We start from the raw sequence: 25,000 nt of genomic DNA on the forward strand, positions 1-25,000 counted from the left end.
CCCGCTTTTCCCCCCCGGCTGCACACGGCTTCATGCACTTGCATGTGCGAGGCTCCAGGGTAGGGTCTCTTCCCTGGGAATGTGGAGTTGGGGGAGGGGAGAGTTGCAGCCTGTGAACAAACCCCGGGGGCCGTGGATGGCGGGGTGGGGGGCGAGGCGTGCGCCCTGGAAGGAAGTGGGGGACGCCGTTGCTGCCTTTTTCCTCCCGGCTCTGTTCTCACCTCCGTGGAGGCTGAACCCCCCCGGGCCCTGCAGGGAAAGGAGCCGGCCTGAGTTGGCTGTGAGCCTGCAGGCCTGGCCTCCCAGCTCCCGGCCCTCCTTGCCTGCAACACCCGCTTTCCGCCCCCCCCCGGCTGCACACGGCTTCATGCACTTGCATGTGCGAGGCTCCAGGGGGCACTATTCTCACTGTGCTGCTGCTTCCAGGAAGCCTTCCCGATTGCTCCACCTCCCTCTTGTGGCCATGGCGCCCGGGCCTCGCCCTCTGTCTGACCTGTGTAAGTTACACGTCCCCGGGTCCCCCCGGCCGGCCACAGTGTCTCAAGGGCAGCACTGAGGACAGGGCCCCAGCCCAAGGCTGGCGAGGTGAGGACAGAAGTGGGGCTGCTGCAGGTCTTTCTCCCACGGTTCGGGGCAGTCAGGCCCCCTCTCCTGTGGGCCGAGACCCCATGGAGGGCCCCTGGCCCAGGCCCTTCCCTCTACCTCCAGGTGGGAGGCAGGACACCAGGGCAGCTGTGTCCAAGCCAAGGGCCGGCTGGACTCGGGCCCGGCCCGGCCAGCCTCCCTCTGAGCTCAGACCCCTGCAATGGAAAATCGCCGTCATCCGCTGTGTGCCGGGACTGCTGACACACCAGGCCCGGCTGGGGCTCCGGCCAGCTGCCTGGCGTGCAGACAGGCTTGCCCCCATGCTGGCCTTTCCAGTGACGCCTTTCAAAATACACCATGTTCCAGGCTGGGCCCGAGTATTAATAACACCCCTTTCCTCCCAGGGGCCGCCCGTGAGCCCAGAGCCCTAGCCCTGCACACCCGCTGGGGGCGGGACCTGCCCTGTGAGCCGGGACACCGCGTCTGGGACACCCTGGCTCCTCAGGGCCAAGGTGTCCACCCTCAGGGTCTTGTGGGAGGCGCCCACACGGCCACAGGCAGGGGGGCTCGGGCGCTTGAAGCCACGAGTGTGTCATCTGGGGTCCAAGTTCGTCCGGCCGCCTCGAGGACACAACCTCCGACAGTTCACCCCACTTGGCCGGAACTCAGGAGGCAGAGGTCATCCGCCACGTCCCGTCACGCCCCGACCCTGCACCACACGTTCGTCCACCCCCGTGGCGTGGTGCACCCCCTCTTGTCCCTCTTGCCTGGCGCCGAGGAAGCCCCCCAACACAAATCTGGTGAATCAATGTGTGAAACGGGCTTAGGCAGAGTCGCTGGGGACCCAAGGAGAGGCGGAGCCCGTGATGGTGAACGGCGGCTTTATTCCACGACACAGAACCCACGCGGCTGCGAACAGAGAGACGGGGGGACACGGGAGGGCGGCCACCAGGACCCTGCCCGGCACCGAGGAATATGACCCAGCACTCTCGGTCCAACCCCTTTGGGGGAATTAAAACATAAAATCACATAAAAAGAAGAGAAAGTGGACAGTCAATCCATTGCCCACGAGGCTGCGTGTAGCCGGGCCCCAATACCCGCTGCCCGGGCCCCTCGGCCCGCGGAGGCTGGCCTGGCTAGGCCCCCCTTGTCCTTCATTCTAACGTTTAAAGCCAGGCTCCCCTTGAGTCCCGACGTCGAGTTACTGCTCTAAGGGGTCTCTGGGGAGGCACTCCAGGGTCCGGCTGAATTGAAGCAAAAGCAACAGGAAGCAGGCAGATTCCAGAGTTTTCTGGAACGCCGGGGACTGTGCAGGTTGCTGCCCAGACAGCCGGTTCCCCGGGCCTCGTCCGTGCACAGGGTCCAGGCTCCTTGCATCCTCCTCTTCCTCCTCTCCTGCCAGCAGGAGGTGACCCCGCGGGGGGCGCTGGAAGAGCCCCGTGGGTCGCGGGAGCCCGCAGGCAGGTGTGGAGCTGAGGGGCCCGGGGAGAGCCGCGTCTGGGAGAGCGTGCTGCGCCTCTAGGGCCACAGGGACACCCACCCCACCAACCTGGGCAGGGGCCCTTTCTACAGCTCTCCAGCTCTGAGGGGTAATTTCCAGCAGCTGGGACCCCTGGATGGAAGATGGGCATAGGAGCGAGGCAGAGCCAGGCATGAGCACCTGGGAGCAGGGGCTCCAGGAGCACTGGTGTCTTAGGGAGGCCAGCACGGGGCTCTGTCTTGCCCCTCCCTTCCTGGGGACACCTTCTCCAGGCAGTGACCCCTGGTGACAAGGAGAGGAGTGGGCGGCGCCAGCCCACAATGTCTGGGACTTGCCAGGGAATGTGCGCTCCCCGACTGGTGGTCCCGGGCACAGGGCCCCTGAGCGGCTGTGCGGGCCACCTCCAGCGCCCCTCCTGGCCCACGGCCACCACACTTGCTAGGCGGGCCCAGACTGGCCAGAGCTGTTGCTAGGACATTGGTCCAAGCTGCCCATGTCTGCAGCAGAACCTTATCTGTCCCCGGAGCAGGCCTGGACCAATGGGAGGGGCACTCGGAGGGCGTGGCCGAGGCCACGGGGGACCCAAAGCACCCCCACGGCTTTGGGTCACTGAGGGAGCTGGTGATGCTACACTGGCTTCTGGTTGGGGATGGACTGAGGCGTGGCTGTGTGGGTTAGATGGGAGACACGTGTGGTGTGCAGACAGGTGGGTGGTGAAAGGATGAACGGGGGACCAAGTGATAGCTGGGATAGAGTGATGGATGGATGGATGGATGGACGGATGGATGGGTGGATGGATGGATGGATGGGTGGATGAATGGATGGATGGGTGGATGGACAGATGGATGGGTGGATGGACGGACGGATGGGTGGATGGACGGATGGACGGATGGATGGGTGGATGGACGGGTGGATGGACGGATGGATGGGTGGATGAATGGATGGATGGGTGGGTGGACGGGCAATAGATAATTACAGCATTCTTTGTCCCATGGACCATTCATGAGAATCTGTTTTATCACATTTGGCAATGAGTGCTACTGCACTCTCCCAATGGGGATAGGTATAGGGCAATGCCAATTTCTGCTCTCTTAACTGCATCACTCCTGGAAATACAAAGTTTTAGGTCTGAGGCCACCCATATGTGAGTTCTTTTCTTAAATAGATGGATGGATGGGTGGATGGATGGATGGGTGGATGGACGGATGGATGGATGGATGGGTGGGTGGATGGATGGATGGGTGGATGGATAAACGGCCAGAGAGATGACAGAATTGGTCAGAAGGCTGAACTGATAAAAGAAAAGAATCAGTAAGTAATTGTAGGTAAGCCGAAGGGACGGGCAGAATTCTGGCCAGACAGACAGGCCACAGTGAGCTGGGACAGGCAAGGTGGCTGGTGCCAGGGACTGGACTTTGGTGTCTTTCTGAGGATGTATTTGGAAAAACTGGCAAATAGGAGGAAGTTCGGGCCTGTCCTGATCCCTCTCCAAGGAGTCACTGGGATGAAACCAGAAGCAACGCGCCCTCCCACCTGTGTCCCTCCACCACTGCACCTCTCGGGCCCTCGTGAGCAACCCCACAAGGCGGCCCCTTCCCGGGAGGCCGGCTCCTCTTGTACTACGGCCCTTACCCTCCTGGCCCCAAGGCTTTCTCCAGCTCTCCTCTCTTCCCCGGCAGCACCCAAGGCTTTCCTTTGGTCCTGGGGATGGGAACCCTCGTGATTCAGACGGGGTCTGGGGTGTGCCAGCCTGTCCACACGGGGAATGGTAGGCACTGGTCTTTGCCAACAGAACACCCCCCCAGATGCCAACACCTGGGGACAATGACACGTCCTAAGAGAAAGGCCAGAGAGAGGAGGGGGTGGGAAAGGTCGAAGGGTCACACGTCAGGGGGCTTTCCACCGGGGGGTGAGGGGGCCCAGGCGCCAGCATCCGCTGTTCCGGCCGGTGCATCCTCCCTGACTCGAGCTCCGGCCGCCGCCCGCCCCACTCTGCCCTCCTGCCGGCACTTCGGCCTCAGAACAGGGTAATGCTGCGTTTCGGTTTGACCTGGGGGGGAGGGAGGGCCTGCGAGCAGCCGCATCTCACAGAGCTTTGGGCTCACCGGCGTGTCCAGCCTCAGCCCCTGGGGAGGAGAGCCTCACGTGCACACCGACGGCCCATAAGCTCAGGAGGTAACGGGGCCGCCGGCCTCTGAGCTGGACCCCCTTCTGTGCAGACGCCCTCTTTGCATAAGAAAGGCAGGGGGAACACAGACCACCAGCAACTCCAGCTCGGCCGCCGCCCCACGCCCCGACCAGAGCTACTCCCTGGGAGTTTGCCTTCTCTGTGAGCTCCCTGGCCACACAGGGCCTGCGCGCGGCGACGAACAGACACGCCGGCTCCCCGAGCACGGAAGGAGGGGCCGCCCGCCCCGTGTGACCCAGCCCACAGCCGGCATCCACCGGCGGCACGGCGCCCCGGGGACACCCCCTCCCGCCCCTCTGGGCCGCAGCCTCCTCGCTGCCAGCCGCCCAGCCCGCCCGGCGGCCACCCCCTGACCCCGCGGACGCTCCCTGCTGACAGGGGCTAAGTGTGTCGGCCTCTGGCCCGGCCCCTCGGCAGCCCTGGCCAGAGGCAGGTCTTGGTGTATGAGATACACGCGTGGGGGCCACACAGGCGAGGTGGCCTTTCCTAGCTGGCTTGAGGCGACCTCTTCCCAACAGCTGGGAACCCCACCCCGGACCCTCAGCCTGTGGTCCGGCCCTGCAGGCTGGTCTGGCCCGATGCCACCGGCTGGCCAGCCCTGGCGCGCCCGCCTGTCCTCACAGGGGACCCTGCGAGGGGAAGAGGAACAGAGGCCGGCAAAGCACACCCGCCGGGCTGGGGGCCCTGCGAGGGGAAGAGGAACAGAGGCCGGCAAAGCACACCCGCGGGGCTGCAGGTGACGGGCTCCTCCCAGCCAGGACTCACCCCGCAGTCCTGACAGCGGGGCCAGCTTCTGCTTGGAGCTCCTGGCAGGAGGGAAGGTCAGGGAGAGCGAACCTAGAAGGACAGTCCCATGACCACCGTGGGACACCTGCACCAGGGCTCCCACAAGGGGGCAGCGGGGCCCCTGCTCTTGTTTAGACACCTTCTGGGCCTTCCCAGGGGACCTAGCCTTCTGGCTGCCACTCTCTGCTTCCAGGGCCAAGGTGGGGTGGGGACCCCTGCCCACTCTGGCCACTGTTCCCCTCTCAAGGGTCCAGTCACCAAAGGGCAACGGGGGGAGCAATGGATTAATTGGGGAAGTGCTGCCACAGAGAAGGTGGTTCAGCCACCAAGGGACCAGGACCTGCCCGCAGGAGGAGCTTTCTAAAGAGATGTGGAGGAGGAAGAGACAGTAGATGAGGGTGGAGCCAGCAGACGGACAGCACAGACAGGTGGATGGGTCACAGGACATATGATGGATGGAAAGATGGACGGACGGGTGGATGGGTGGGTGGATGGACGGATGGATGGATGATGGATGGATGGACAAATGGATAAACAGATGCGTGGATGGATGGACAGGTGGATGGGTGGGTGGATGGACGGATGGATGGATGATGGATGGATGGACAAATGGATAAACAGATGCGTGGATGGATGGACGGGTGGATGGGTGGGTGGATGGACGGATGGATGGGTGGATGGGTGGGTGGATGGATGGATGGGTGGATGGACGGATGGATGGATGGATGGGTGGGTGGATGGATGGGTGGGTGGATGGACGGATGGATGGGTGGATGGGTGGGTGGATGGATGGATGGGTGGATGGACGGATGGATGGATGGATGGGTGGGTGGATGGATGGGTGGGTGGATGGACGGATGGATGGGTGGATGGGTGGGTGGATGGATGGATGGGTGGATGGACGGATGGATGGATGGATGGGTGGGTGGATGGATGGATGGGTGGATGGATAAACGGCCAGAGAGATGACAGAATTGGTCAGAAGGCTGAACTGATAAAAGAAAAGAATCAGTAAGTAATTGTAGGTAAGCCGAAGGGACGGGCAGAATTCTGGCCAGACAGACAGGCCACAGTGAGCTGGGACAGGCAAGGTGGCTGGTGCCAGGGACTGGACTTTGGTGTCTTTCTGAGGATGTATTTGGAAAAACTGGCAAATAGGAGGAAGTTCGGGCCTGTCCTGATCCCTCTCCAAGGAGTCACTGGGATGAAACCAGAAGCAACGCGCCCTCCCACCTGTGTCCCTCCACCACTGCACCTCTCGGGCCCTCGTGAGCAACCCCACAAGGCGGCCCCTTCCCGGGAGGCCGGCTCCTCTTGTACTACGGCCCTTACCCTCCTGGCCCCAAGGCTTTCTCCAGCTCTCCTCTCTTCCCCGGCAGCACCCAAGGCTTTCCTTTGGTCCTGGGGATGGGAACCCTCGTGATTCAGACGGGGTCTGGGGTGTGCCAGCCTGTCCACACGGGGAATGGTAGGCACTGGTCTTTGCCAACAGAACACCCCCCCAGATGCCAACACCTGGGGACAATGACACGTCCTAAGAGAAAGGCCAGAGAGAGGAGGGGGTGGGAAAGGTCGAAGGGTCACACGTCAGGGGGCTTTCCACCGGGGGGTGAGGGGGCCCAGGCGCCAGCATCCGCTGTTCCGGCCGGTGCATCCTCCCTGACTCGAGCTCCGGCCGCCGCCCGCCCCACTCTGCCCTCCTGCCGGCACTTCGGCCTCAGAACAGGGTAATGCTGCGTTTCGGTTTGACCTGGGGGGGAGGGAGGGCCTGCGAGCAGCCGCATCTCACAGAGCTTTGGGCTCACCGGCGTGTCCAGCCTCAGCCCCTGGGGAGGAGAGCCTCACGTGCACACCGACGGCCCATAAGCTCAGGAGGTAACGGGGCCGCCGGCCTCTGAGCTGGACCCCCTTCTGTGCAGACGCCCTCTTTGCATAAGAAAGGCAGGGGGAACACAGACCACCAGCAACTCCAGCTCGGCCGCCGCCCCACGCCCCGACCAGAGCTACTCCCTGGGAGTTTGCCTTCTCTGTGAGCTCCCTGGCCACACAGGGCCTGCGCGCGGCGACGAACAGACACGCCGGCTCCCCGAGCACGGAAGGAGGGGCCGCCCGCCCCGTGTGACCCAGCCCACAGCCGGCATCCACCGGCGGCACGGCGCCCCGGGGACACCCCCTCCCGCCCCTCTGGGCCGCAGCCTCCTCGCTGCCAGCCGCCCAGCCCGCCCGGCGGCCACCCCCTGACCCCGCGGACGCTCCCTGCTGACAGGGGCTAAGTGTGTCGGCCTCTGGCCCGGCCCCTCGGCAGCCCTGGCCAGAGGCAGGTCTTGGTGTATGAGATACACGCGTGGGGGCCACACAGGCGAGGTGGCCTTTCCTAGCTGGCTTGAGGCGACCTCTTCCCAACAGCTGGGAACCCCACCCCGGACCCTCAGCCTGTGGTCCGGCCCTGCAGGCTGGTCTGGCCCGATGCCACCGGCTGGCCAGCCCTGGCGCGCCCGCCTGTCCTCACAGGGGACCCTGCGAGGGGAAGAGGAACAGAGGCCGGCAAAGCACACCCGCGGGGCTGCAGGTGACGGGCTCCTCCCAGCCAGGACTCACCCCGCAGTCCTGACAGCGGGGCCTCAGACCTCCGCACCCACACCCCAGCGCGCCCAGGGCGCCACCCTCCACCAGCACCACCTCGTGGGAACGGAGTCCGAGGGGAGAGGCGGGGCTACGTCACAGCATGTGCACACTGCCCTTCTGACAGGTTCAAGTCTTGCGAGAGAGAAAGCAGACTGGAAACACGACGGGTGGGCAGGCGCCCGCTGCCTCACGAGAGCCGAATCCCACCTGGCCCCTGGTCTTCTGCAACCCACAGAAGCGAGCCTCTGAGAGGCGGGCGGCCCTGCAGCCCCAGGCAGCCCGGGAGCTTCCTGGAGGGTGAGATAGGTCTAGCTCGACGGTCAGAGTTAGGGCTCCTGCCAGGTGGGGCTCGGATGGCACCTGGCCTGTGTACCGATGGAATCCTTCCTGGCAATACTCAAAGGGTGGATCCTTACAGCTCTGAAAAGTAACAGCGATCAACAAACCCACTGCTCCCCGTAGGACTGCAGTTCAGCTTTCTTTGAAAACCTAGTTCCTGAACTTTACATACTTCCACGGTTTCTCTTAATTTTTTTTTTATTTGGCAAACATCTCTTCTTTATTATCATCATCATGAATATCATCATTTGGACCTCTGCAAGGACTATATACATTCACATTATCGCAGACGATTGACTTCTTGCCTCTCGGTGGGGCCCCTGGGCACCCGGTTTCAGTAGCTGGTCACTATTGCACTCCAGTCCAGGGAACTCCTTACAGCCATGCAAGAAAACACAGATCGGAGACCGCGTTTGCCGTTTGTTCTCCCACTGGGTACAGATCGCAATTTCCTTATTCCTTTATTTCCTCCTTGAGATCGCTGGGGGAGATGAGTCGGGTGGGGGGACAGGGCTAGGCTTGGCGGGGGGATTTCGGAGAGAACATCCCCTGAGGAACAGCTGGACAAAAATGCAGGGTTATATACAGCTGATCAAGTCTCCAGAAGGTGCGCGGAGGGCGGATTGCTTTTCTTTGTCGTTTTTTTCCCTTTTCTGCAAAAGTGTGGAGCTGCAGGAGACACGGGCTGGGATGGAAAGACGAGGAGGGCGGGAGGCTTCTCGGAGCGGGCAGCAGAGGTAGAGGAGGACACGAGAAGCGGCAGTCGAAGACGCGGTTGCTGTCTCCTCGTGCTTTGAAAAGCAGTCAAGAATCAACCCAAAAGATTGTCACGGTTTTGTCTCAGAATTATGTTCTCTCTGGGAAGGACATGTGAGCACTTCTTTTTCACAAATGGAAAGAATGAAATGTGATGGAAATTCACAGATGGAGCGAGGACAGACGAGGTACCCTCCCTGCACGTGTGCACACGCAGACGGGCACACACGCGTGGGTGCCGAGGGCCGAGCTGCCCACCCCACCCGGCCCCGGCGGAGGTGCTACTGTCGAGTGGAAAAGAAAGAGGTCGCTTCTTGTTGGACAAAACACTTCCAACCCCAACATCCCACCCCCCACCCCCCGAACAGAATCAAAGCAAAAGACCGACATCTGAACAAGCCCAGGCGTAGAGTAAAACAGTGAAATAAATACTTTGGCAGTGACAAAAAAATTTTGGATTTTGACTTCTTGTGTTTGCTTTTTGGATTTCCTTTGGAGCAGAGGTGTGTCCGGCGTCCTTGGCTGGCTAGCTGGCAAGGTAGTTTACAGGTATGCTTCCTTTACCTTTTTTAAAAAAATTTTTTTGGATTTCTACGTAAAGCCAAACAGTTTGACGTTAAAGGAAAAAAAAAATCCTGAAACCAAAATTTACTTCGAGTCTGAAACTGACATCTTTCTAACCGTCCTCACTGCACCGGCCACACACCCCGGGGGTGGTTTCAGTGACACAGCGGCTCAGATCTCCGGCTATAAAAGAACAGTTTTCTTTTTCCCTTTTGAATCAGGAAGGGGGGAAAACCCCCACAGTTTTCTCTGTCCATTTCTGAGTAGCTCTTTTGCCAAACAGCCCCCCAAAATTCTTCAATGAAAATATAAGCCACCAAACAATTAGATTTTTTTCATTGAAGAGAAAGTGTGTGAAAGTCATAAAGAGAGAAAAATGAGAGAGAGAAAGAGGGAGAGGCGGGTGTGGACGAGCCGGTCACCTCTGGCCAGCGTCCGTCCGGCTGCCCAAAGCTCGTCGGGTGGTTTGTGAGGATGCACGAAGAGGTTGAGGCGTGATCGTCAGGTAGCTGAGGAAGTTGCATTGATGCAGTCTTGTTGGTTCTGTGTTTTCTTTTGGAGAGAAGCAGTAGCAGCAGTGACTCCCAAGGTCGGCTCCCAGGTCTGGGCGCGCGTCTAGCGGGCCGGGGGGCGCCGGGTGGGTCGATGGGCACCGGGTCCGGGCGGGTCAGCGGGGCGCGGCATCCAGCGGGCCGGGCGGGCTGGGGGTGCCGGGGCGGGAGGGCTCCGTGGAGCCCGCCTCGCTGGGGCTGGCGGCGGCTGGGGGCAGGCAGGGGCCCAGGCCCGGGGTGGCATCGGACTGTCCGGGCACTGGCTCAACCGCTGTGGCCGAGGGGCCCTGCAGGCTCTGGCCGCACACATGGTGGTGCTTCTCCCAGTCCTTGTGCTGGCAGAACGAGCCGCAGTAGCGGGCCGCGTTGCAGCCGCTGCACGTCTCGCTGGCCTTGCGCCCGCAGTTCCAGCAGCTCTGGATGTGAGGGGGCACGGTCAGAGGTGGCCCGGGCCGGCCCCCCCGATCCTCAGAGTACCCGTCCTGGCTGCAGACCAGGGAAGCACACACTCCAAACACACCTGCTCAGACCCAGCCACGACATCGCCGAGCAAAAGGAGAAAAAGCCCAGCTTGCGATGACCCTGTGCAGACACGGCCCCTCAGCTGGGCCATTTTGGGGGGATGGGCTCCCACAACTCCAGCTCACCCCAGACAAGTTCATGGTGGGCCACAGCCCCCTCCCTCTCTTCCAGGAAGCCCTCCTGGCCTTGCCAGGGCTCCGATACCAGAATGTGGCAGCCCTGGCAGAGTAAAGAGGTGGGCTGCGCAGCCACAGCTGCCGAGGTCCCGTCCTTCCCCTACCCCCGGGCCTCTGATCCTTTTTTCTGTAACGAGCGACGACCCCAGCTGCCCACATGAGCAGAAGGTGGGCAGGGATTCCAGCGAAAGGCCGGAGGCAGCAGCCCAGGCTGTGGGACGGGGAAGCCAAACCGCCCTGGGAGAAAGGCGCAAGCGCCCATTTAGCCCCCAAAGCCTCCTGCTGGCCACGCTCTGCAGGCACGCCCCCCGCCCCACCCTCGCTGTTCCCGAGATTCCTGCCGGCTCTCTCCCTCAGGGACTGCTCGGACGCACGGCACCGCTAGCGGGCTTCCCTGACACCCACCGTCCTCCCTACGCACGTCCACGGCCTGAAGCACCACAGGCTGTCCTCTGTGTCCCTGCTCCCCTTTGCCCCCTCGGGGCCAGCTCAGCACAGACGAATCCAGGGGGCTTTGGAGAAGTGCCCTCCCCGAGGACAGTCCCAGGACCCCTGGAGAGAGCCTCTCCCTCCTCCTGACCTCCCTGCCGTCCAAGCCCTTCTCAGACAAGGAGAGAATGCAGTGGATGTGCAGGTACCGGCACGGTGACTCTCACGCCCCACTGCCTGCCTCTGCTCTCACGTTTTAGAGGGGACCTTGGTGTCTGCCAGCCTGGGTTCAAATAACGGCCCCACCACCCCCTAGGGAGTGACCTGGGGTGAGCCATCTACCCTCTGGAGCCCTCAGTCTTCACATCTGTACAATGGGGACACCCACAGGACCTGCCTCTCACCAGGCCGTGTTGGGTCAAGGGGCCCCGGGGCTGCCCCAGGTCACGTGGCTGGGAAGCACGTGACCGGGAGGCGGTAGAGTGGGGTTCCGGCCCCGGACTGTGGGGGAAGGGGACGGGCGGCCCTACCTCGCTGGAGTCCTCCTGCTGGTTGACCACGGTGAGGGCGTCCTCGGAGGCCTGCCGCCGCGCCTCGGCCAGGGCCCGCTCCATCTTGGCTCGCTCCACGCTGATGAGCTCGCGGGCCTTGCGCTCAGCGTCAGACACGGCTTTCTGCAGCTCTGACACCGCCTGCCGCTTCACCTCGTTCACTGCTTCCTCTGCAAAAGACGCCCCCGCCTGGTCGGCACCTGGACCTGCCCAGACGGGTCTCCCCTGCCCACAGCCCCGGGGTCGCGAATGGTCGCGGGTGGGGGGTGGGAACCTGCAAAGCCCGCCCTCTACTGTAGTGTACAGGACCATCCCCTGGAGGGCTGGAGGGAGGGGACTGGGCCCACGCCCACATTCTTTGAGTCAGCAGGCCTGGGAGCGCCCGCAGGGAGCCCCACGCAGACGCAGACGGGAAGGGCGAGAAGGTCTGGGGCCCCGGGCCGCCCCCACTCACCAGCCTTTCTCCAGATCTCCTCGGGCATGTAGCTGGACAGGGTCCGAGGCACGGACTCCCGGGGGACATCTGAAACACAGGAAGGCCAGCATCACACAGGACGGCGCCCACCCGACTGGGCCACGGGGGCAGGGTGCGAGTGTGATCTTGGGGGCCCCCAAGGTACCCATGGTGGAAACCCTCTTATCAGTTGCTGGGAGGGGAGCAGGGTGCTGTCAGGAAGGGAGACCCTCCGGAGCCGATGGGCTTTGGATTCGGCTGGGAGCTGGGCTGAGCCTGGCCCCGCTGCATCTCCACGGTCATCATGCAGGGGCCTCCCAGCGCCGGGCCCCTGGCCTATCGGAACCGAGAGCTGGGCCTCCCAGCGGGCCAGGCAGTGTCTGTGCAGCAGGCGGCCCCTCTTTTCCAGGTTACACGGTGTTGGGTGCTATTTCACTGCAGGGCCGTGTGAGGGCGCTGCCGTGGCGAGTGATGGCCTCGGCCCCGGTGCCCCGCGCGCGCCCATAGAGCACACCTAGCTGAGAGCCCTCAGCGCCCGCGGAGCTGCCGAGGGGCCGGGCGGCGGGCGCGGGGCCCTTCTTGCTGTCCTCAGCGGCGTCACTGTAGCGCCGGATCCAGTGGTTGAGCTCCTCGCGGTCGGCCTCTTGGCAGCGGCGCAGCACGGTGAGCGACCGCCGCGTCTTCTCGGCCATGTCCATGATGCAGTTCAGGAGCTGCGGGCACGCGGGGCCGGATGAGCCCTCGATGACGAGGACAGCCGGGACACTGTCCCACACTCCGGGCCCGGCCAGCCCGCCCGCCAGGCCTGCCCAAGGGGGCTCAAGGCTGCGGCCTGAAAACCCACCTCCACTGCCCGGAAAGACACCTGAGCAGCTGGGCGGGGCTGGGGAGGCGCCCGGGGCACCACACCGGCGGGGAGGGTTGTCCAGACCCAGGGCTGGGGCTCTCCCTGCAGCCCTGGAGGTGCGGTCTGCCCCCGCGAAGCAGACGGGCCAGGGCCGCTCTGGGGACCACCCTTCTCTTGGGGTCCCCTCCCCAAAAGGACGCGGGGCAGGGATGACCCTGAAAATGGTGTTAAAGGGCTCCCACCGCCGCGGCCAGGGCACCTTTCTCCGGGAGACGGTCCGCGGGGCCCTAGAAGGGAGGGTGCTGAGGGGCCGACCAGGAGCGCACGGGCGAGCCTAGACAGGCGGGCGCAGGGCCTAGGGGGCGCACACGTGGCCTGCCCCCGCAGCGCCCGCAGGTTGGGCAGAGCGCCTGGGAGTTGCTGCGACGCCCCGTGGCCCGAGCCTGGACACTCACGTTGTTGAGGTGCTTCCACTCCTCCGACCACTCGCGCTCCGTGAGCCTGTGGTCAATCACTTCCTCAGGCCGGGACCCGTGCACGGCTGCGGAGGGAGTTGATGCTCAGGCCCCGCCCCCGCTCCCAGGCCTCGCCCCCGCTCATCAAGCCCCGCCCCCGCCCCTGCCGCAGGCCCCGCCCCCACCCACGCCCCTGCCGCAGGCCCCGCCCACGGGCTGTGTCCTCCCGTGGAGAGGTGAGGAAGAGAACCCTGGGCACTGACCATCTGCTCACTGCCGTGGGGGCTCAGGAACAGGCCTGGCCTCTACTCATGCTTCGGAGGAAGAGACCCGTGTCCCCATCCCGCGCTTTGGCCACCCCTCCCCCACCTCCAAATCCAGCCACTCTCACTCTTTCTGCCCCCTGCTGCTGGCATAGTGGCCTCAGACCTCAGTCAAGGGGCTTCCCCACTGCTCAGGGCCTCCTTGTGGCTGCCTGGCTTCACCCATACTTTACTGCTTCCCCTGAGCTAGCTGGACTCCTATGCATCCTTCAAAGTACAGGTCACAGGCTCCTTCCTCCACAGCAGCCTTGGGCTCTCAGGCTTCCTTAAGCCCCATGTATCTCTGGTTGCGTAGTAATTATAGGTGCTTCTTTACTTATTGTCAGTCCTGCCAACAGACTGTGTCAGTCCCCAGGGCAGGGCCAGCGTGGCCTGTTCACCTCTGTGTCCCCTGGGCCGAGCTCCAGCCTGGTAAGAGGGGTGATCCAGCTTATCTGCTGGGTCTCAGGTGAGCAGGTCTAAGTGTGGTCTCCTGGGAAACAGTGGGGTCGGGAAAAGCCAGAGCCCTGACACTCATTCCCCATGGGACCTGGGCCCCTTGTCTTGCCTGTGGCCTCAGTTTCCCCACCCTGCCTGCCTCCCGGAGGTGTGATAAGACTCCCGGGAGGCGAGACGGAGGGGAGAGCCCTGGGTGTGGAGCAGGGCTCTGTGCTAAGGGCTTTACGGGTTCATTCCCTGCCTCAACCTCCAACCGTGTGTGTGGGGGAAGGGTTCTGCCGTTCTTTCCATTTCATAGATCAGGAAACTGAGGCTGGTTATAGGGACATGTTGACCAAAGTAAAGCAAGGTCGGCTGGAGCTGGGGCTGTGCCCTTAGCCGCTGGTTGGTATAGCTCCAGAGACTGAAACAATGGGGTGCCCACACCCCGTAATCAGAAACAAAACAAACAACTGCGAGCTGAGAAATTCACGCCAGCGGGGCGGCGTCTGGCTTCCTCACAGCAGCTCCTCCTACACTTTTTGAAACACCGAATATGCTCACCCCCACTGTGACCCAGCACGGCCCATGCTTCCTGGGCTGGGGTCTACTTAGACCTTTGTTAGCCCCCAAACCTGAAATGCCTACCCAAATGGCAGCAGAGGTGGGAGGTAGCAGCTACAGCCCGCTGCCCACCACCCTGCCCTGCTGCCCACGGAGCTGGGGCCTGCACCAACGCCCCAACCAAAATAGTGGCTGAGATCTGCCTGACAGCTGGCGTTTATTTTTGCGTTAGCAGAAGCGGGTGGGAATTAGCACCTGCCTGACCCGGCTGCAGGGAGCCAGACGCTGTCACCTGCTGCCCGGGCCTGGGCCTGGGCCCTGGAAGCTTCCGGGGGGAGGAGGCAGGGGCAAGGCCTCTGCTGACCCTTCCTCTGGGCCCACCATCGGTGCCCTGGGCCTCTGCCTCAGGGGCAGCTGTTTCCAGGTTTCCCGCATCAAAACGCTTGGCGGGGGGGGGGGTGGTCCCTGGGGTGGAGGCTAATCCTATTCATCCCTTTGACCCAGCACAGAGGAAGGTCAGAAGGTCAGTCGTGGTAGCTAGACGACTTTGGGCCTGTCCGTTACCCCTTCGGGCCTCAGTCTCCCCATCTGTGACGTGGGCATGCTAACACATCACACAGGTGTGTCAGAACACATCGGGGCGCTGCCTTCTACGACCCAGCAAAACATACAATGCCAACAAGAGGACCACCGGGACCTGCCACACCACCACCAGTAACAGCAGGGTCTCAACACCCACCCTGGGCCGGGCCCTGTATTAACCCCTTCTCACCCCCTGAAGGCGGGGCTGCTCTTAGACCCAGCCAGCAGGGAGGAAGCAGGCATGCAGGGCATATGACCTGCCCAAGGGCACACCTGGGGCAGCTCGAAGGACCAGGCAGTCCTGACCCCGGAGGTTGTCGCCCCAGCACCCAGCCTCCCTCATCTCCTTCGTTCTTGCACGGTCCACCCTCTACGTATTTGGTGTTTTGGTGTAGCAGGACCGGCCGTGTGTGCTCAGTGGTGCCTCTGCTTTCCCTCGGGGCGCCTGGGCGTTGGAGGCGGGGGCTGCAACTCCTGCGACTTGGGGACCCCCCACATGCCGGGTCTCTCCCGGCTGCCAGTGCATCCCGAGCGGCTCTAGATCCCATACCTGGCCCTGCAGAGCCCCCAGGACAGGCAGCTCTGCAGCCACGGCACCCACCTGCCATGGGGAGGGGCCCTCCTGGCCCTGAGGGTGGCGGTGTCGGGCCGCCCCCCACCCCGGGAAAGATGGCTGTCCCTCAGGCTTCTGGGCGCAGCCCAGACGGGGTGGGGCGCAAATCTCTCCTCTGCACCCACGTCCTCAGTGTCCGTCCTCCCCGGACAGACGCGGCCGCGCAGCGCCAGCGTTCACGTGCACACGGCAGTCCCGGACGCTCCACCCGCCCCCCAGCTCCACTCGGCGCACGCGTGCACCCCCGCAGCGCGCCGCTCACCCAGCCGCAGATGGCGCTCCCGCAGCTCCCGGGGGTCAAGGTGACGGTACGAGTCCCGGAAGTGGTGGGCCACGGCCATGTCCTCCAGGCGGTAGTGCGGAGGCGGCGTGGGCTGGGGCAGCCCGTTGCTGGGGCTGCAGCGCTGGGCGGGGCTCAGGGTGCACGGCCGTTTGCTGAGGTGGTCCGGGTGCAGAGGGTCACGGTCTGACCCGTTCTCTTTGGTCCTGGTCCCAAGAGCAGTCAGGGGACAGTGGTCACGGGGCCACGATCCGTGGACAGAGGGGTGAGGAGAAGGTCGGGGTGCGGGCAGACAGCGAGCGAGCGAGGAGGAAACACACCGAGGTGAACAACGGGAGAGATCAGACCCGGCCGCTGGTGTCCCAGCCCGGTGCTCCCCTCTTCCTCCTCCTCTGGGGCTCCTGGGGTGAGGTGGTCAGGAAGCCTGGGCCTCCTTGGAGAGAGTGGGGGAGACACCCTCCCCCATCAGCAGGACAGGTACCCACGCTATGACCCAGCAGTGAGGGCCAGCCCCGGCACCCGGACACCTCGGGGTGCACGTCCAGCTCGAAGAGAATAGCCAGGGCATGCCGGCCAGGCAGTGTCTGTCCTGCCTCCGCCCCTGTCCTCCCAGGGCATCCGAGTCCTCAGGAGAAGCAGCCACAGCCAGACAGGGCGGCCTCCCGGTGATTCAGCCTGTTCAGTGGCCTTGCACTTCAGGCTGAACCTGAGCAACCCAGCCGCGGCTGCCGCAGAACGCAACGTGGTATCAGCCTGCGTTCTCTCAGTCCCGGAACTGGGGCGCCCGCTAAGCCTCGGCGCCAGCGCAGCTCTCAAGAGTCAGGTAGGGAGAGGGCCAGCCCCTCCACCGTCCCCCCAGGTACCTGTCGGGTGTCCTCCTCTTGCCGTTCTCGTTGACCTCCGGTAGGAGCTCCGAGGAGTCGGTGGGGGAAGAGGCGTCGGCATCCAGCAGGAGCTGCTCGTGCTGGGCCAGGTACTGGGCAGGGGTCTGCTTTGCCAGGCGGGCGCAGTGCAGGAGCTCGCGCTGCAGCAGGGGCAGGTTAGCCTGTGGGGGGCGGGGAGGGGCTTGGACCGGCTGCTGACTGAGGTCAGGGCGCCAGGTGCTTGGAGGTGAGGCAGGGACGCCGGTGGCCAGCCTTGCTGTGTGACTTTGGGCAAGGCGCACGACCGCTCTGGGCCTCGAGTTCCTCTGCTACAGCCTGGGGATGAGGGCAGCACCATGCCCCCCAGGAGACCCAGTGGTTTGGGGTTTTTCCCCTTCACCAAGCTCCCTCCTGCGCTGGCATCTGGAGAAATCGAGGAGGGCTCCTCACCAGGACCCGCTGCCTGCGCCTGAGGAAACAGGCCCCAGACGACCGCCCGCACGGAGGAGAGTGAGGCTCAGAGGGGACGGGGCAGCCCCGCACACAGCTCACCGCAGTGGACGAGCAGGACCCCAGCCCACCTGCCGCAGACCCCAACGTGCGCCGGCTGGTCCTGCCTGCCCACTTTCTGCGGGTTCCCAGCCCAGCCCTGAATGAAGGCATCAGTGTACCCACACGGCTCTGGGCCGTCACGCGTGTCACCTCCCGGGGTCGGACACTACCACCGGGTTCCACATCTGTGGGTAAGGACGCCACGGCCCAGGGAGCAGAATGGCGCGTGGGGGTGGGCACAGGATTCGAACGCAGCTCCCGCCTGTGACCACCGTGCTGTGGTCACAGCTGTAACTGCTGTGCCCTCCTGCCTCCGCCCTGCTCTGGGCCTCGCAGCGAGCACGGCAGGGCCCCGGGGGCTCGGCGGTCTCCCCGGAGCCACCGTGGGGGGGTGCCGGCTGGGTGGGGGTGCAGCGGCAGGCCGCCTGGGAGGGCCAGGGTTCTACGTTTTTGTAACGAAACGCAGTCCCCCAAGTTTCTCACGGTGTTTCAAAGCCACCTCAGCAGCCTCTCCCGCCTCTGCGCCACCAGCCCCCACTAGCGCATCCACCCGGACGCGATCAAGCAGCCAATGCGTTTTTGTCAAGCAGCGCCGGCTGCCAGGCCTGTTTTTTTCCTACTTGGATAGCTGAACAGGGGCCAGCCCGCCATCTGTCGAACACGTTAGGAGCTGGGAGAGGAGGTCCGGGAGGTCCGAGGACGCCAAACATCCTCCCTCCCCCTCGCCAGCCCCTCCTCTCCCGGTGCAGCAGGGCGGGGGCAGCACGGGCCCTGGCTGGTTGCTGTTAGCGCCGTGGAAACATCTGGGTTCCTGGCCGGCTGGGCCCAGCTGGGAGCCGGGGCCACGGGTGGAGGGCTGGCTGGGCGGGGCAGCACCTCCCAGCTTCCGGAGAGCCCCACCACTCAGCCACGCACAGCGTCAGGCTCAGGAGAGGGTGCCGGGGACCTGGGGCCTTCGGCCAGGGGAATGGGGACCAGGGCCGAGAAGAAACGCATAGAGACTGTGGGGGGTGGTGCTCATCCCCTTCCTGGGCAGCAGTCCCAACTCTGTCTCCGGGGCCTGGGAGGCCTTGCCGCTGAGACGCTGGACGGACCGAGCTGGTGAATCCCAGCTCTGCCACCTGAAAGAAGGTTCCATGCTGCCCTCCTCACAGACGGGCACTCCGGCCGGAGGGAAATCAGTGTTTGCGAAAACCCCCGCTGCCACGGCGTTACTGGAGCAGGTGTCTCCCATTCGGTGAGGGTTGATGATGTTTCCACTGCTTTCCCAAGGACCTCCTCCACTGCCCCATGCTCCACTGCACGCCCTGGGTCTGCCCACCCCGGCTGTGCTGTGTGACCGTGGGCAAGTCACTTAACTTCTCTGATTTCTGCCTCACCTGCAGCTGGAGCTGCAAGAAGCTCTGGCTCCTCCCATCCTGGGTGTGAGGCTCCCAGGAGCTTCTCACGAGCTAACTTTCCCAGTCCCACCTGAGGAGGTGGGCTGTCACACCCCAGGGGCCTGGGAGGGGAGTGGGAAATGAGAGTTTCGGTCGCCCAAGGGCAGAGCTGGTTTGAGCCGGGTGGGCCGGCCGCTGCGCCTGCCTCTGCTGTAGGAGGTGGCGCCAAGGGCCACCACGTGGTGCGCCACGTGGCGCACCGTCAATCCCCAGGAAGGTGCTGCCCCCGCCGCTCCCAGGTCACAGGTGGGGGAAACCGAGGCCGCCCAGCAGGCCGGCACGCCCCCCAGGCTCCCTGCGGCACGGTGCGTGCTCAGGAGGCCAGGGTCCCACAGTGAGTGGGGCGGGGGGCAGGGGCGGGGCTCTCCCCAGGCAGGGCCGCAGCGACTTGTCCACAAGCCCTGGGAACAGGACTGGCCAGGCCCAGGAGCCCCACGTCAGGCAGACGAATGGACTCTGTCCCTGACAGCCCGCCGGCCCAGGGCCCTCACCCAGCTGCCCCATCACCAGGAGAGCGATCGGGGCGCCAAAGCTCTGACAGCCCCGTGACCGCGCTGTGGGCAGGGGGCACACCGAGGCAGGCACTGCAGGCGGGCGCCTCACCGGGGTGTGCCTGGGAGGATGCTGGGGTGCCAGGGCGAGTGGGCCTGGCCGGGGCGGCGCGGGGACGCGGGGTGTTTTCCCTGCTCCTGCTCCTCTGATAAACAAGGGCAGCTGACACGGGCGGGCGGGACGTCTGCGGTAACTATCTCATCTGACAGAATAAGCAGGCACTGCGTCCCCCACGATGGGGAGCGTGGAGTCAGCAGTAAGTTGAAAGCGGGGAGGAGCGGGAAGGGCCCCCGATGAATTGCAAATGACTGCCAGATGGGCGAGCCCTCAGCCCAGCTCAGAGTGAGCTCAGCGGGGTGTGGGCGGGAAGGCGGGAGCATCGAGCGGGCGGATGTGGGGTCCCCTGGGAACGAGGTGCGGGCCTGGGGCACAGCCCGGGCCGGCGGGGAGGCCTGGAGCTGGAGGCATCCTGGTTCCAGCCTTGCTCCACCCCTCCACCAGAGAGGACCTCAGGGCCTCAGTTTCCCCGCCTGTTAACCGGGAGCAGTGGCAGTGTCTGCGCCCCCACCCCCACCCCCAAGGGCTGCTGGGGGCTCAGCAGGGGCAGCTGCAAAGGACACGTCGTCTGCAGAACGCTTGAAATCCCCAGGTGACTACGCCCGGTGTCGGTCAAGCACGTCCCCAAGTCTTTACCTGCGTGTCTCCCCACAACCCTCCCAATAGCCTGAGAATGGTTCCCACTTCACAGCTGCAGAAACTGAGGCACAGAGGGGCGAAGTAGCTTGGCCCAGGACAGTGGGGGCTAAGTGGCAGGGTCAGGGCTCGCATCTGGGCACGTCTGGTATGGCCCGTCTTCAGGACCCTCCGAAAAGCAGGCCCCACCAGGGTGCAGCTGTGCAGGAGAGCACGGCCCACGGCCGCGAGCGTCACCTGGGCCTGCGAAACGAGAGCCCACCAGGCGCTCCAGGGCGGGCATCTCCCAGGCGAGCTCTGTGGAACCTGACTGAGGACACGCGCGCCAGCAGAGCCACCCGCGGCCACATACGTTTGGGAAGCATTTCATCTCCACCCCCTCTGGGAGATGTGTGACCCTCATGGGGGAGCGAAGGCCCTGACGAGTACTGCAGGGGAGACATGGGTCTAACGCTTGTCCCGGTTTTGTGCACACACGTTGCCCAGCGTCTTGTTAAAATGCAGATTCTGACTCAGGGGGTCTGGGCTGGGGCCCGGGAACCTGCCCTGCTCACACACCCTGGTGTTGCTGCCACCAATCCAACACCAACTACCGAGCGGCCCTGGTCCACTGTTTATCTTCCGTGATGACCACACGGCTGCCTTCCAGCTGACACCCGCTCACCCATCTGTCTGCTCACCCACATGACCACCGTCTATCCACTGTCCCTCTCCCCTCACTCCGTTCCAGGTACACGGCCACCTCACTGCTCCTCAAACACAGCAGGCACACCCCTGCCTCAGGGCCTTTGCATGTGCTGTCCCCGCTGCCTGGCTCTGTTCCCCGCTCTCCTCCCTCGCCCTCCCCCACCCTCATCAGAATGCACCCTCCCTGCAGCTCCAGAGTCTATGGCCGTTGTTGTTGTTGTCGGCTGGCACATAGCAGGTGCTCAAAAAATAGCTGTCGAGCGGCTGAGTGTATTGGCCGCTAATAACAGGATTGAGCCTGGGAGCTCGGTCTCAGAGCACAGGGTGGGGTGGCTGACTGCCTGGCCTGGCAGCGAGCTTGCAGGCGTCGGCCACGACGGGTCAGCACTGTTCCCCCCCGGGGGAAAGGGGAGTCAGAGGCTCGAGAACAGTGGCTGATCTGAGCCGGCAGAGAAAAGACTCGGGGCTCCTGGGGCCCCAGCGCAGGGGAAGTGGGTTTGTCCCTACCTTCAGGAAGGGGATGACGAAGGGCCGCAGCGGGAAGTTGGTGGCCTCCTGGAGCTTGGAATGGAACTCCTCGATGGTCAGCGTGGAGTTCTGGGGGGGGTGCCGGGGGAGAAAACGCCTCGCTTCAGCCCGGGGGGAGGAGCGCAGAGACTGAGGGCTGGCCCGGCCCGGGGCCACCGCGTCCCCACCCGACTCACCACGAGCCCCAGCACCAGCGTGCGCACGCGCTCCCCGATCTCCGGGGAGATGTCGCTGCCGAACTGCTGCAGGGTGGCCAGGAAGCGCTTGAGCTTGCTGAGCTGCCGCGCCCCGCAGGCTGGGGGCAGCTGCTGTGTGGACAGCGCGGCGGTGCACGAGGTGGCTGGGCCATTGCTGAAGCCGCTGGGCGTGGACGGGGCGCCGCTGACGGCCGTGGGCGAGGGGCTGCTTCCGTTCATCACTGCGCGGGGAGAGGCGGGCTGAAGACGCAGCAGGGCAGCCGGGCCCCACGGACACCCCTTACAGACGCACAAACTGGGGCCCCGGCAGGGTGGGGCAGCGAGTACAGACGTGATCCAGGTGTGGCCCGGGCTCAGCGGCCCTTCGGCTTTGCTCTGGGCCGCGCAGTCAGGCCCTCCACACCCGGGGGGACGCCAGGGCCGCACGCTGCCTGGCAGACACGCATCTCCTGTGAACAGGTCGAGGGGCTTCCCCACAACCGGGATCTGCCGGCCCACCGTCCTCTTCCAGGGGGAGGTCCCTCATCCCCCAAAAAGGGCAGTGACCATCCCCCCACCATGGCGGCCCCAAGCCACACCCCAGTGCCTCCGCAGGTGCCGTCGCCCGCATGAGGGCCCCCGTGCCAGGGTGACGGAGCTCAAGGTGGAGCGGGGAGCCTGGACCCCCGGGACAAGCGGGGTTGGATGCTGGCAGGGGGACACCGCACAGCTGCTGTCTGGGGCTGCCGCACGGGTGGACGTGTGCGCACGCGGGTCCCAGCTGCGTGCGGAGGACAAGCAGGTGACCTGAGGGGCGTGCGATGAGCTCAGGCAGGGGCCCCTGTGGTGACAGACACCGGGACTGCTGTGACGTGGACCAGGGGCAGGACCGGAATCCTGAGCTGAGTCCGCCCCCAGGGCCGGGGAGCCCTCCAGAGCCTGACCACCTGCACCCCACTCCCCTGCACCAGGGCCTGCCCAGAGGTCAGAGGTCGCGGGCTCCCAGGGCCCTTGGTGATGGTGGAGGGGGCCTGGACACGGGCAGGTGGACTGGACGCCTCTGGGGGTCCCACGGCGCAGCCCATAGACTCCGCGGCCGGTCTGCGGCCGCTCGCGCCTCCGCAGGCTGCACGGGACCTGCTCCTTCACGCTCCTGTTCGCACACCCAACTCTTGCTCCCGCGCGCGTTATGCGCTCCCTGCACGACCGTCCCAAAGCCACCCTCGCCCGCGCCCTTCACTCCCCGCACCTTCCCTCCCTCAGCAGCCTTGCACGCGCCGCACGCAACACGCCGAACACACGTGCACTCATGCTCGCTCGCACGTGCACACACCTCACGCGCGCTTGCACACAGGCCTATGTACACGCTCCCACACGTGCACACACATGCCCACAAGCACACCCCACATGCACACTTGCACGCGTGTGCACACACGGGCACGATGCAATGTAGCCCCACGGTGCACCCACGTGCACACCCACACGGCACACGGAGACGTGCACACTAGCAGACGCACACGTGCAGGCACACTTCTCACTCACTCAACGGTGGTCCCCGAGGCCCGTGCCCTGGCCCTCCCGCCTCGTCTGGCTGGGTCTGCGCAGAGGCCGCGCGCTCACGCCTCGCCGGACTAGGCATCTGGGGATGCAGGACAGCTCAGAGCTGCTGTTTTCTCAGGGCCGGGTCTCTCCAGGGCTCCAGCAGAGTCTGCCGGGGCCCGTGTGTGTGTGCGGACGGGGCAGCAGGAGCCCCCTTCTCCGGGATGGGGACGCTGCTGGGCTCGGCTCTGGGAAGCGGCCGCTTCTGAACAGCCGCAGCACGCACGGCGGGTGTGTCGCTCTGCCCCCCAGACCACGCCAGCCCGGCTACCCTGACCTGGCTCTGGGCGGTGACCTCCGCCGTCTTGGCCTCGCCCAGCCTGCAAGGGCGGGAGCACGAGAGGTGGCCGCAAGGCCATCCCTCCTCCCTGGGCCTCAGCTATCCCAGGGCTTGGTTCTCCAGGTCCCAGTTGCCGGTTCCACCCGCCCCTGCAGGCCTGTGGGATGTAGCTCCCGCCCCAGCCCTAGGCCTGCGCCATCCCCCTGCGAGCTGGAACTGGCCCACCCCCGTGAACCCCGAGCCTGCTGTCTGGTCGGCTCCGCTGGCACCTTCAGCTTCCATGACCCGCCTGCCGGCGACACCTGCGCACGCTCCCCCCGGCCCCCCTGCCCCGAGCTGTGGGCCAGGGACCGGCCCCCTAAGCCACCGGCGACGGGCCTCGCGGCCCCTGAACAGCGCCCAGGGTGCGCAAGGTCGCCTCCCGTCCCCCAGTAGCCCTGGCACCCCGCAGACCCTCGGAGGCAGACTAACGCAGCCCAGCCCTGGTGGGCGCAAGATAAGCACCCTGGTTGGGAGTGGACGTCCTGGACCAGCCCAGACACGCCGTGTGGGTGAGACTCGGGCCTGGCCTCCGTCTCCTCATCAGCAAACGGCCCTCGGCCCGGACCAGAGCGGGGGCTTCTGGGCCCGGAGCACCGGGTACTCCCTCCTGCTGCACGCTTCCCCTCGTGGGACCCAGGTTATCCTTCTCCCGCCGGAAGGCGCCGGAAACGCTTGCCCTGACTGCTTTTACGTGTTGGGTGATGGCTCATCAATAACCGGCCCCACGTAACAGAAGTTTGGAAAGCACCGGTTGAAAGCCAGGCTTGGCGCCAAAACAGACGTGCTGCCTCTGTGTCCTGAGAGGGGGCGGGCTGCAGGCGTGGCGACCTGCTCCGCTCCTGGGGCCCGTGCCCTTCACTCAGCACTTGGTGCCACTTCTCCCTCCCTGGAGACACAGTGCAGGTTGAAACCTGTTTGCCCCCCTGGTCTGGGCGACCTTAGAAGCTCCTTCCAGGACCCACAGGTGACACTCCAGCTCGGGGGTAATCCTGCAGGACAGTCGCTCCGGGGACTTCCTCTCGCTCTAGGATGGAAGGAGCTCCAGACACAGAACACGAAGGGCCCTGTCCCTCACCGTCTCCAAGGTGTGTCCAGAAGACCCTGATGTTGTGCTAATTTTCTCTGTCATTGTGGAGATCCAGCTGACCCCTCAGTGGATGCCGACACACACACACACACACACACACACACACACACACACACACCCACACACACCCACACCCTGGTCAAGACTGATGACAGCCGCTGGCGGTCACCCCAGGCAGGCCGGGAGGTGGCCTGCTGCGTGGGGACCTCACCGCAGCGGGGGCTTCTGGTCACTCACGGCAGAGCTGGGCCGTCGCTCGGGGTCTGGATCGTCAGGGGCCTCGAAGACGTGCGGCTATCCATGCCTCCTGGGAGCCCGCCCGCCAGCCCCGGCCTGGCCTCCCTGTGGCGCCCTTACCCGCTCGCCCTCGGCGCCTGGTCCTCCGGGCCGCCGGCCTGCCCTCACCCGCTGCACT

General features: G+C 64.7%; 1 protein-coding gene across 1 annotated transcript; it reads right to left on the minus strand.

Moving 5' to 3' along the window:
* Positions 1 to 6,046: 6,046 nt before the first annotated feature.
* CBFA2T3 (CBFA2/RUNX1 partner transcriptional co-repressor 3) lies at positions 6,047 to 22,731 on the minus strand. The gene is given in 10 exon segments (XM_028477978.2): positions 6,047 to 10,290; positions 11,532 to 11,722; positions 12,007 to 12,075; positions 12,521 to 12,719; positions 13,309 to 13,394; positions 16,070 to 16,293; positions 16,951 to 17,132; positions 21,381 to 21,470; positions 21,578 to 22,006; positions 22,008 to 22,731. Coding segments are annotated over 10 exon segments (1,971 nt in total). The 5' UTR covers positions 22,209 to 22,731; the 3' UTR covers positions 6,047 to 9,990.
* Between the last annotated feature and the right edge of the window lie 2,269 nt (positions 22,732 to 25,000).

The sequence above is a fragment of the Physeter macrocephalus genome, chromosome 17 (assembly GCF_002837175.3).
Source record: "Physeter macrocephalus isolate SW-GA chromosome 17, ASM283717v5, whole genome shotgun sequence".
NCBI lineage: Eukaryota > Metazoa > Chordata > Mammalia > Artiodactyla > Physeteridae > Physeter > Physeter macrocephalus.